The 12,889-nt window shown below is 40.2% G+C and overlaps 1 protein-coding gene across 2 annotated transcripts in view; it reads right to left on the bottom strand.

Annotated features, from left to right (window-relative positions):
* Positions 1 to 12,889, bottom strand: part of LOC127197012 (charged multivesicular body protein 3) — an 82,198-nt gene that overhangs the window by 59,359 nt on the left and 9,950 nt on the right. The window contains exons 3-4 of one of the 2 annotated variants that reach the window (XM_051154695.1): positions 12,156 to 12,271; positions 5,679 to 8,117 (exon numbers count right to left, since the gene is read on the bottom strand). The exons of the other annotated variant lie outside the window; for it this stretch is intronic. Coding sequence (XP_051010652.1) covers positions 6,548 to 8,117; positions 12,156 to 12,271 — 1,686 coding nt within the window. The 3' untranslated portion in view covers positions 5,679 to 6,547. Of the gene's footprint in view, positions 1 to 5,678; positions 8,118 to 12,155; positions 12,272 to 12,889 lie in introns of those variants that run through there. 2 annotated transcript variants of the gene reach the window in all.

Here is a 12,889-nt window from a genome sequence, read left to right as displayed (position 1 = left end):
CCAAGCCCCGTTTTTCCCAGTATTTTTTGTTTTTTTGAGACAGGGTTTCTCTGTGTAGCCTTGGCTGTCCTAGACTCACTTTGTACACCAGGCTGGCCTTGAGCTCATGAGGATCCACCTGCCCCTGCCTCCAGAGTGCTGGGATTAAAGGCGTGCAGCACCATACCCAGCTATTTTTCTAGCTTTTATGTCCTTTTGGCAGAGTATTTTTGTTTTTTGTTGGGTTTTTTCTTTCCTTTTGTTTTGAATGTGCATGGGGTGTTCTGCCTGCATGTATGTCTGCATACCACATGCAGGCCTGGTCCCCAAGGAGGCCAGAGAACAAAATCGGCTCCCCTGAAATCGAACTACAGATGTTTGTGAGCTTCCATGTGAGGCCAGGCACTGAAACCGGGTCCTCTGTACCAGCAGCTGCACCATCTCTCCACCCTCCTCCTTAGGCAGAGTTTTAAAGAATAATAAAATAGAAAAACATAGGTGAGCACAGAGAAAGATTACAAGAACAACTCACCAGGCTCCCAAGTAATCTGTAAAGTAAATAGAATCTTTTACCTTTCCTACCTACAGTAGATGGGTAAAGGGTAAAACTAAAATGCATCCTTATAATTCAAGCCATCAACTATTTACTGTGTATATAGATATGGATATATTGGATCTTACCCCTTCAAGGAGGTGAGGATATCATAACATTATTCCATCCCTTGGGGAGGTTATCAACTTTACAGAATGAAAAGATTTATACACAAAATAATCTAGATGGAAAAAAAATCTCCTAAACAGAACATTTTATGTGCCGTATTGCTACCATTAGTCAGGGATTCCTGCAACTACAAAGAGCATGTGCCTGAGACTCCTTACATACAAGGTTCAATTTTCCTTTAAAATAAGTTGAAGTAAAGTCTATTAACCTTCAATATTTCCTTCAGTTTCCCACATCGGAGAAAAGCTGCTAAATGCAGTGTTACTCTGTTTAACAATTAAGGGATGAGTCAGGTTTACCAAGACCTGAAGCCCTGACAGTTCCCCTAATCTCATTGTAATATTTTTGTCTGCTTTTCATTGTGGCTTGTTTGTTTTTGTTTTTGTAGACAAGGTTTCTCTGTGTAGCCTTAGCTGTCCTGGACTCACTTTGTAGACCAGGCTGGCCTTGAACTCACAGCGATCTGCCTGCCTCTGTCTCTGGAGTGCTGGGATTAAAGGCGTGCACCACCATGACCGACCATTGTGGCATTTTCTCCCCTCTTCTTTCTTTTCTTCTTTCCTTTCTTTCTTTTCTGTTTTTCAAGACAGGGTTTCTCTGTGTAACAGCCCTGGCTGTCCTGGACTCTCTTTGTAGACCAGGCTGTCCTGGAACTCACAGTGATGCGCCTGCCTCTGCCTCCCGAGTGCTGGGGTTACAGGTGTGAGCCACCGAGCCCCGCTCATTGTGGCATTTTTATTGCACACATAACACTCAAAAAAAATCGTGTCCATTTTGTGCCACGTACTGTGGGCAGATGAGTAACGCATGGGCCTCATGCATTTTGCTTCAATGCAGCTGCTGGGAACGTCCAAGGTACCTGGGACAGAGAACACACAGCTGTCCACTCTGCTGTTGACACACTAAGTGGATCACTTGAGTAAGGTGTCCTTCAACCTGATTGTGTCTGTTGATATCTTTGCCGCCCATCCCTCCCCCCCCAAACCCCAATTTAAGCCTAGTAAGCAGAAGATGGGATGGTGCAGAATTTAGGGAGAAAATATCAAGACAACCAAAGAGTAGTGGAAGGAACAATGCAATTAGGTAGAGGGATGACAAAGCACTCACTGGAGAAGAAATAATAGCATGGGTGCTAATAATATGGAATATGACGAACCCAAGTATTAAACCAGGGATGTGCAGCAAGGGCCTGTGGTGGCCAATGCTAAGGCTTCTTTGTTGTCTAGCCCTCAACTTCTCAAGCTGTGAGTTGTGACCTCATATGGGGTCCAGTAACTGAATTTGGGGGTCTGGATAAATTTGGTAACAGCAAAAGGCTGCTGAATTTTCAAAAGGTCAAAAGGTAATAGAAAAATCAGATGATAAATCTAAGGTGTCTCTGGTAACATCCACCTGTGCGGCACAGCGTGCCTTCACTAGTCTTGTTTCTGAACACAGATGTGCGCTGCACCACATGTGCAGGGAGGCTACACAAACTGCCTCAAACACCGCGGCTCACACTCAAGGCCGTTATACGTGATGAACCGCAGTGTTTTTAGTATATATAGCTTTCTGCTCTTACAGAAATACAATGGCTTAATCACAGAAAACAAATATTTTAAATATTTTCCTGTTATTTCTCAGCATGTAACTACCGTATCAGTGTACCACTAAAATTGGTAAATGTTTGGATTGTATCACATTGTTTTATTTTAAGAAGTCTAGTTGCTAGCTCAGTTTCATTTAAAGTTGTTAGATAAATTATGATATGGGATTAGGCAGAATTTCTGATACTTTCTGCTCTTTTCGTTTTATAGTACATATTTATGCAAAGTGGCATCTTCTGCACTGACAACCATAAAAATAAAAATGTTGGTGAGTTATACATCATGTCAAAAGTGTGCTGGGCTTTTAGGTTAACATAAAATATTCAGCCAAAACTTAATTCTTTATGTTAAAGTAAGCACAGCTATCCCACTAGTATTTTTGCTTTGCTCTTTGGCGACCAGCAAAGCTGCATGTGTAACAGAGGCGTTAAAATGAACTTATGTTATCACCAGTAAATGTCTTCTGATTTGTATAGCTATTTTATATACCTATACACCCAGGGTCACTTTCTTGGATGAAAAGATTTAAATGACTGTTCTACGATAATGGTATCCAATGTGTGGTGTGCTCTGGAAAGCTGGAGAAATTTGTCTAAACATTTCTACACTTTCATGTACATTTTGTAACTGGTTACACACACACACATACACACACACACACACACACACACACACACACACACACACACACACACACACACACACTTCCATTAAATGAAATTGGGACTTTAAGAGAATGATGGGTTATGAAGAGAGACAATATAGCACTGCAGTTAATTTAAAGAATCCAGAGCTGAATCCAGGATAAATATGAGTTCAAGTCCTACCCAAGCTACATGAGACCCTTCCCTACCAAAATCAAAGGCTGAGGATGGTAGGGTGCTGGCCTAGCATGCCCTGAAAGACCTGGGCTTGAGTCTAAGTACTCAGTGAATAAACGATAGCAGATAGCTGCACATTAAACCAATGATGGGCCAGGCTCCTAGCACTGCAGCATAGAGGCTGGAGGATCACTGTGAGTTCGAGGCCAGCCTGGTCTCCAAAGTGAGTCCAAGACTACACAGAGAAACTCTGCCTCAAAACAAACAACTGATATGTGCAAAGGGCCTTTGAAGAACAGGTAGATTTGAGAACCATCTGCTGAAAGCATGAACAAAACAAAAGTGAGAAACAGAGGTGAGAAATGGTGGAGCCCCATCTACGAGAAAAGGATTTCAGCTTTGGTTCAGCAGCATATGCAGCACTGGCTGCTGCTCATTTAAATTCTCAAATGTATGAAATACAGCGACCACGGCTGTTAGGCCTTACTACTAGGAAGCTTCCTGATCCATTATTTTAGAGACACAGTCTCATATTGCTCAAGTTAGTCTTGAACTTGCTATGTAGCTAAGGATGACAGCACACTGGTGCTCCTCTACCTCTGAGTGCTGGGACTATAGGTACGTACTACCATGCCCAGCTCACATGGTGCTGGGGGTCAATTCAGGGCTTTGTGAATTCTATCTAGGCAAGCACTCTACTGACTCAGCTGTGTTGCAGACTCCTACTTATGATGTTTGGTGATTTTTCAATATTTATGATGATGATAAGGAAGTCAGTTGAAATTCTGAGCACTTCTCATAGCAGAAAAGTACAGTTTTCCTTATAGGGGCTGCAAGGCAGAACTGCCAGTCTGAGGATCTTGAGGGAAACAGCCGGCACTCTTCTACAGTGTACTCTGTGGTAGTTCAGTTTTGTAAATGCATTTACTTGTGGCACTTCCAATTTATGATGGATTTATCACGACACAATTCCACTAAAAGTGGGAAAGCACCTGTTTTCTACTAGTATCTAAAAGTAAGACAATAACCATGTAAGAAAAAAGTGTTAGTGCCCTATAAGCAATTGAGAAAGGGGTCTTCCCCCAATACCATTTTGAAGTGCAGTTAACTAAGGATTTTAGAAGTGCCCATCATGAAACTTGGAATTGGAAGAAATGAATGATAAAAAGGCCACATAAAAAGGCAGAGCTTCAAGGATAACAGCATTAGTAAGACATAAGGGAGAGTGTAGAGAAGGTTCTACTAGCTAAAGGGGGCATTGTTTGAACACCGAAAACAAGCATTTTTTAAAGATTTAATACTTTTTATTATATATGGGTGGGTGTTTTGCCTTGGTACCATGTGCATTCATTGCCTGCTGAGGCAAGAAAGTGTGACACTTCCTGAAACGGCAGTTATAGATAGATAGGTGGTTATTTAGCTGGCTAGCTGTCACATGGATGCTAGGAATCAAGCCCAGGTCTCCTATAAGGGCAGCCAGCGTTCTTAACCAATAAGCATTCTCAAGTTTTAATACAAATACAAATAATAATGATAATAATAAAAAACTAAGTACAGTGATATTCAAAACAGGGAAGAAAAGTGGAAAGTCACTGTCTCTTCTCCCCACACATACATACAGGGCCAGCTAATAAATGTAGAATTAAGCTGAAATTAGAAAAAGCCCATATAGCAACTGTTGATAACTGATTCAAAGATGCGTCACTGGCTATTAAACAAGTGAGATGAGGAAAAGGATGGTATCTCACGGAGGAGAGACTCGATAGATAACCGCTTCACACACATTTAGCATCACCACCAACAGAACTGACACTACATGCATCCTGACACTATGTAAATAGGCAACACTAAATCTGATCATGAAAGAAATTTATTTGTATTGTTAAAAAAGATTAGTACCAGAAGGGTGCCAGGCCTGTGGTACAGGCCTGCAATCTTAGCTACTCCAGAGGCTGAGGCAGGCAGATTAAGAATTCAAGATCAGCCAGGCAACTTAGTAAGACCCTATCTCAAAATTAAAAAAAATAAAGAGAGGGCTGAAGTGTGGCTCATAGTACTTGCCGACCATGCTAAGGTCTTGAGTTCAGGCCTTAGCAACACACACACACACACACACACACACACACACCAACTAGAGGACAGGATGGAAGGAAAGGGGACTAAACCCAACGGATGAGTCTTTTCTATATTCAAAAATATATAACAAAGACATAAAATGTAAGGACATTTAGGGAACAAGGATCATACATCAGGTGTTACTGAATCAATGCTGCATTGCAGGGTGTAATAATGGTGTGATGACTATGTAAGAGAAAGCTCTCACTCACAGGAAACGTGGTGACTCATGATGATCCAAGTTTACTTTCAACAGTCTCAAGGGGGTCAAAAGGGGAAATTTTGTTTTGTTTTGTTTTTGAGACAGGGTTTCTCTGTGTAGCCTTGGCTGTCTTGGACAGGCTTTTGTAGAGCAAGCTGGCCTTGAACTCACAGCAATCCACCTGCCTCTGTCTCTTTGAGTGCTGGCTGGGATTAAAGGCATGTGCCACCATGCATGGCTAAAAAGGGAAAATATTAAAATTGTAATTAGAAGGTTATAAACACAATAAAATACAAATATGGTACATTAAAGAAAAATGGATATTTATTCTATTATCTATATTCTCAGCTTTCCTCTAGCACTGAAAAAATTTCAAAATAAAAAGTCAGACATACAAGGTAAACCTTGTATGGCTAATATACTATAGTTGTTTTTATTTAGATAAATATGTTAAATACTAGTAATCTATAACACTCATTTTAAAAACACCCCCCAAACTCTTTTCTGTCAAAGCTAACATGTGGACCACCATGACTCATGGCCAAGATTAGCACTAGGATTCCTATCCTTTTTCTTCCATCTCAAAATCATGTTGTAATTACCTGTGAAATTAACAAACCAGCAAAACACCTACAAAAAGTAGTCACGTTATCACAGCTTAACATCAGAAAACCTATAACTTTCTGGTTTTAAAATAATTTATTCATAGATCTGTTTTAATTTCATGTCTCAAAGCATACATTATTTAACCAAGAAGTGCTGGACAGAGATTGTAAAAAGAGAGAAAACATTTAGGATAAGAAACCAGCTCAGTCCCACTAGGATTTGATCCTGCCTCATAAAGTCTTATAGGATAAATTTCTACCATACGTCTTTTGTGCTTACAGAAAAACATTAACTTCTGAATTTCCAATGCTGTAAATAAATTTTTTTACAGTTTAGTATGCATTCAATTGACACACAAGGCAACCAAATAAATTCTGTCATCAACATCAGCATAATGTGTAATTCCTGTCACTGCACTAACATTAAACTAAACTTCAAACCACAGAAACATTGTGACTAACATTAAAAAGGCAAGCTGTAAGATACTCAAAGCTTATTAAGGACAAATTGCACATGGTTAAGATGAGACATCATTTGACAACGGCTGTTGTTGTACATATGGCTGCTTTTTCTTATAGGAAGGCCAACGGCAAACAGGGCAACAGTGTCGCCCCCCAGCCAACCACATAACAATGCAATTCTGGTGAAACACATGACCACAAGGCAACCCCATGAGCAAGCATCCATTTTCAAAATTCTCGAGGCAAACAACACATTCAGTACAGTGCAGCGTACCAGCAGGCCAAGTCAACCAGTCCGGTTCCATATCTTCATTAATGTTATGTGATCCATATGACCTCCCCTTCCTTTCACATGGGCTGGTCTGACAATATTTATTGGCACATGAGCAAGCCTCAGCATCACACTGACTTACTCTTCCTGGAGAACTGTGAACTATACTTTGCTTATCTTCAAATGCATCCTTACTACTAAAAGTGTCCATGTTGTCACTATCTGAGTCATTTTCCGTGTCTTGAGAACTCTCCGACATTTCTTCTTCAGACTGCACCCCAAGACATTTAAACCGCCACATTGGTAAGTTTTTAATATAATCAGTTGGTATCAGAGGGTGAAGCCAAAGGTCAGGGAAAGCTAACCGTTCCAAGAATAAGTCAGGGTCTTCATCCCAATCAGAGTCTATAGGAAAGTTCTGAAAAGAAGCAATCGGGTGGAAGAGGTAGCTGGTGTACCAGTCCCACAGACTTGATAACCATTCTAAATTATTTGCATTAACTTCATCATTGTTGCTGCGCCGTCTCTTCTTCTCAAAGTAATCAATTAGCAAACCATGTCCAAGGTATGTACTGAGAAACAGGGCCGGGTGTGAAGAGTAAAACATCCAGTCTGCTCTTACCCACGACGCCAATGTGGTTGTATTAGAATAGCGCAGCAATCTTAAGCTATATTCATAAAAGCTATCTAAGTAAGGGAGCTGGAGAAAGCCCAACACGGGTAACCAGGAAATAATTAATAGGGAATTGTATGTCCCTAAGGTGCTTATAAGAACCACAAATCGCTTGATGGTTGCTCCTTGTGTAATAAATAAGTCCATCCAAGCCATTAGATTAACTAGAACCAAACTCAAAACAAACAGATCATTTACTTCAGGTTGTAATGAGCGCAGAAATGAATCCATGGCCTGAAGGGATATAAATTCACCTGTGTGGTTTCCATATCTGTAAATTCCTTCAGGAGTTCTAAGTATGTATGATGGCATGTTATGAATACCAATATCTGTCATATAACTCTTGTTGTCCCAATTTTCCACATTAACAAAAATAAACTCCACTCTTCCAGTAAATTTTATACTTAATGCGGAGAAGAAAGCTGGCGGTTGGTCAAGGTTTGCAAATAGGTATATTTTTACCCAGTATTGATCACTTTTATTCCATTCTTCTTTTAAATGCTCAACATTATATATAGTTTTGATCCGAGAAGCTGCATGGGCAGTTATCCATTTAAAAATGTGCTCTACTTCAATCTTGCGTCCACTATACTCTTTGAGCATGACTTTTCCTTTAGATGTACTTGTCTGTGGGACAGACATAATGAGTGTGGAACGCACCCAGCCTCTTCTCCTGCAGTACCTGTAAGAGAGTAAACTGAGTAAACAGCTAGGCTGTTGCACAACTTACATTCTAACAGTTTTCTTTAGGGCCTGAAAGGCACCACCGGATAACCTCCAAATAACCAAAGAGAAACCAATACTTGGCAACTGTGACAGAGCAAGCTTACTGTAGTCTGCTTTGAATTTCTGTTCTAGGAAAAGAAACAAGTTTGTAGAATGTCTATCTAAAGGCACTCCTCTGAGCCAAGGACTCAGCAAGCACTTTAGTACCTCCTATGTGCTTAGCATTACGTGCTAAGATCCAAAGATAATGGGAAACAACTTCTGCTCATATGGAATTTAAAAATCCTGTTATGGATGCAAAACCAGTATCAAAGAAAGATTAAAGAAAGGGAGTATCATGGGAGTCTGAGGAGGTGAAGAGCTCAAGAAAGAATTGGGAATGAACTAGGTCTTGAAAGATGGTTAGAAATTAGAAACAGAGACATGCTCCTACGTGCTGAGTTGCTGAGGTGGGACAGAGTGCCTGACAGGCATCCTGCCTTTCCACTTCTCAGCTAAGCACACACACAAGGCCTGACACCACAGGACAACAGGCCTACTACACAGTGACCTTTACATAAGCCAGTCAGAAAGAGAGCTACTTCAAGTTCCTGTTAGCTTTCTTTTCTCTTTAATGGAATACTGTGAAAAAATAGGATTTAACACAGGAAACACAGAAAGAAAGTATAGAGACAAAGAGTTTCAGTCCAATTCAGCTTACCAGTGGAGTGAATGAGAAGGGCTTAATTATAATTGCCACCTGTTTGAGCTATGGAAGAGGTCAGTAATATGACATTTGTCCTCTCTGAAAAACTAGGTGATGAGAAAAATAAAAAAACAAAACCAGGTGTTGCATTACTATGAATAGATGATAACTGAAGAATAGTCCTTTGTTTTATTTGTTAAGCTATCCCAAACCTGCCATGTGGACTTTTATAATATACAAAATTTATATTTATTGATAAACGGTTTTTTAAAAATCTACCCTGTGTATGTGCTATGTTTTGTGACAGACCTGAAAATGGTACCACATGATTTCTTATGTTGCTACTCAGAATACTGACATAAGTCATGGATGTTGTATTTACTAAGCACATTCATATTTTATTATGGCTAGCTGAGTATGTTACACACTCACAGGATCCCGAGAGAGAGGTCTAGTGATGTGGCCTATGCTTTATAATGGCAGCATGAAGAATTTCTCTCAGGAATACTGTGGTATAATCTCAGCTCAATGAAGGTGCTGTATTGTCTCTCACAGAGCAGGCTGTTGAGGACTCTGTGAGGCTCTCAGTGACTTTGAATCACAGCTCCTGACTCTCACTCAGAATCTTGCTGTGTTGATTCACTCCCTTAAATACACAAATTCCATTACATGAAATGGTTTATAAAGGGATATGTCTTTAAAATTAAGTATTTCTGTCCCTTAACAATATATTTATCCAATGAAAAATAATTCAATGCTATGAATCCTGTTTTTACTGTTGCCAGAACCGAAGAGTAGACAAAATGTATGTAAATGACAACCTTCTCTAAGGAGCTTTAATGGCACAATTGCAAGAGACTTGTGATGACGCATTTCTACTCATTAAAATTTGTATTTATTTCTATGTGTAGTGTGTATGTTTATGTGACTTTATATGCATCACATGTGTGCAGGTGCCCTCGGAGCAGAGTATGTCAGATCCCTGGAGCTGGAGCTGGACAGCTGAAAGCCATCCAGGTCCCGGGAACCGAACCCAGGTCCTTTGTAAAGAGCAGAAAACGTTCTCAATTGCTGAAACAACTGCCCAGCTGCATGTCGCTACTCTTGGTCAGTCTTTGATCTTCTCTCCTATAACTACTCTGGCTTCTCACTTGTATCATATATCAAACGATAATCTTTATGACAAAAAATAATCTAACTTTGCAAAACAGGCAGTTTTAATACATTCATTTCCTCCTTTTATATTTTCTTTTCAATTCAGAAATTTTTTTAGTTTTGTGGTTCTAAAAAGAACTTGAGACTACCCAACAAAAGAAAATTTCTTGTTATAACTTTCAAATTAAATCATGTTTTCCAAGTTTGGAAAAAATCCTAATGCTTACAAACACTGGGTTAACTAATATATTTCTTTAAATACTAATCTAAAGATATCCTCACAAAGACAACACTACATGCATACATTGTTTTTAATAATTGCATATTATCATGCATGCATCAGCATAAAACCTTTTATCATCAATTCAAAAAGAACATTTTAAAGGTCAGAGTAAATTCACTGATACTATCAAGAAAACATTCCTTAGGGTTTTGTTTTGTACCAGTCACTACACAGGGTGGCTTAGAACCTGAGATCCTTCGACTGGGAACACAGGCATACACCACTTCGCTCAACTCATCTGTCAGTTCTTTTGTCTATATAAAAATGTTGGTTTTGGGCCAGGCGTGGTGGTGCAAGCCTTTAATCCCAGCACTCGGGATCACTGTGAGTTGGAGGCCAGCCTGGTCTACAAAGTGAGTCCAAGACATCCAAGACTATACAGAGAAACCCTGTCTCAAAAAACCAAAAACTAAAACCAAACAAACAAACAAAAGTTGGTTTTGCACAATACATAGACCTAAAGAAGCTAAGTAACAAGGAGGACACTACAGACCCTACAGAGGATGCTTAATTCCCATTCAGAAGGGCAAACAGAAGAGACACTGGAAGCTGCTGAAGAGAAGGAACAGGAAGGGAGCCTACCGCAGAGGTCTTCTGAAAGACTCCACCCAGCAGGGGACACAAGCAGATGCTGAGACACACAGCCAAACTTTGGGGTGGAGTGCAGGGAGTCTCAAAGAGTTGGGGGATAGAAGGGACTGGAGGGGACAGGAGCTCTACAAGGGACCAATGGAGCCAACAAATCTGGGCCAGCAGGGGGGTGCAGCAGAGACTGATGCACCAACCATGGACCATGCATGGTGAGGACCTAGACCCTCTGCTCAGATGTAGTAGATAGGCAGCACAGCCTCCTTATGGGTGCCCTAATATGGGGTATAGGGGCTACCTCTGATATGGACTCTGATACCCACTCATTGACCACTTCGCCCTGGTGGGGCGGCATTGCCAGGCCACAGAGGGGGATGCAGGCAGTCCAGATGAGACTTGATAGGCTGGGGTCAGATGTTAAGGGAGGAGGGCTCCCCATTTCTGAGGACTAGGGGAGGGAGGGAAAGGGGGATGAGGAAGGGAGGATGGGACCAGAAGGAGACAAGGGAAGGGGCTACAATCAGGATGTAAAGTAAATAAATTAAAAATTTAAAACAAAACAAAAACTTGTTGTTTTTTTCCCTCCAACATGGTTCACAGCTGCCTATGACTCCAGACCCAAGGGATGATCCTACATCATCTGCTGAACTCCAAAGCCATCTTTACTCACACATGCACATATACTCCTCTATACACATATGACCTAAATTTTTTAATTAAAAAAATGAAATAACCAGGCAAGAATTAATGTGATAATAGACTGCATACTGAAGACAATAACACACCAAACCACCTCATCTAAAAAAAATGTGAAGAAAAAGAACAGTGACTGGTAGAAAAGGTAGAAAGGATATGTTTGATTAAATAAATTGATAAATATGACTTTGACATTAGGAGAAGGACATGGCTACAGATAGTTGTGAAACAAATTGAAAGTGACTAAGCAAATGCAAACTGAAGGTCAGAAAAGTATGAGAGTGGTAGTGTGTGCCTGTAGCCCTAGCCCTTGACTGAGGGAGGGCTATAATGAGTTCAAAGCCAGTCTGAGCTGTAGATGGCAACAGTGATGTCATCTTTAGCCATCTGGAAGAGAATACTGAAAGAAAAGGATGACAGACAATTGTAAGGGATCTCTCTCAGAAAGTCAACAAACACCAGTTTACATAAAACTACACTAAACATAATTAATTTACAGTTAGGGCAGGCTTCTGGTAGTATTGTCTTTATTAAGCAAAAAAGATTATGGTCAGGGTTCAAACTCAAGAGTTTCCTAGTCTACTTACCTGGGATCACTGGAACAGTTGAAAGTGCCTGTCCGTATTCCAAATCTTGACACTTTTTTAACCATTTTCTCCCAGTGGATTTTACCCACCAAAGGGCTTCTGTCATTTGCTATGACCTGTTTCCCCAAAAGAGAGGAGGGAGGATGAAACTTTAATTACCTAAATCCAACAACTCATATCTATAGCACAAATCATTTTTTTATATAAAGACATTCTGCTTCCAGTTCTGGTTTAACTGAATCACCTCATAATTACTATATTCTTTTTAAAGTTTAATTTATTAATATTAAGTGTATATGTACATGAGTGCTATTGCACCCTTGTGGAGATCAGAGGACAACTCCTGGCAGCTAGTCCTCTCCTTCTCCTGGGTCCTGGGATTGAAGTCAAGTCAGCAGGCGTGTGTAGTATGTGCCTTACCTGCTGGGCCGCCATACTAGCCCTCACTGCTATGCCTACAGAAGTCACAACTGTGCAACTAGAACAGAATCACAAAGTGCTGCATGCTAAACCCAGTGCTCTAGCAGTAGCACAGAACAGGAATCAAAAGCCTATGAAAAAGCTAGCCACATTCTTTATGTGACCTATTCTCCATCATTACATTATACAGATAGAAAATGGCTCTAAAGTCAATTTCTCTTTGAAAACAAAAATTTAAAAACCCAAATAAAGCTTATAAAAATTATCACATGTGGACTTAACAAGTTCAAATTTCATGTTTTCAATGTTCAGTT

The sequence above is a fragment of the Acomys russatus genome, chromosome 13, assembly GCF_903995435.1.
Source record: "Acomys russatus chromosome 13, mAcoRus1.1, whole genome shotgun sequence".
In the NCBI taxonomy this organism is placed as follows: domain Eukaryota; kingdom Metazoa; phylum Chordata; class Mammalia; order Rodentia; family Muridae; genus Acomys; species Acomys russatus.
Note: the sequence above shows the minus strand (reverse complement) of the source record. Positions and strands in the feature narration are given on the sequence as shown.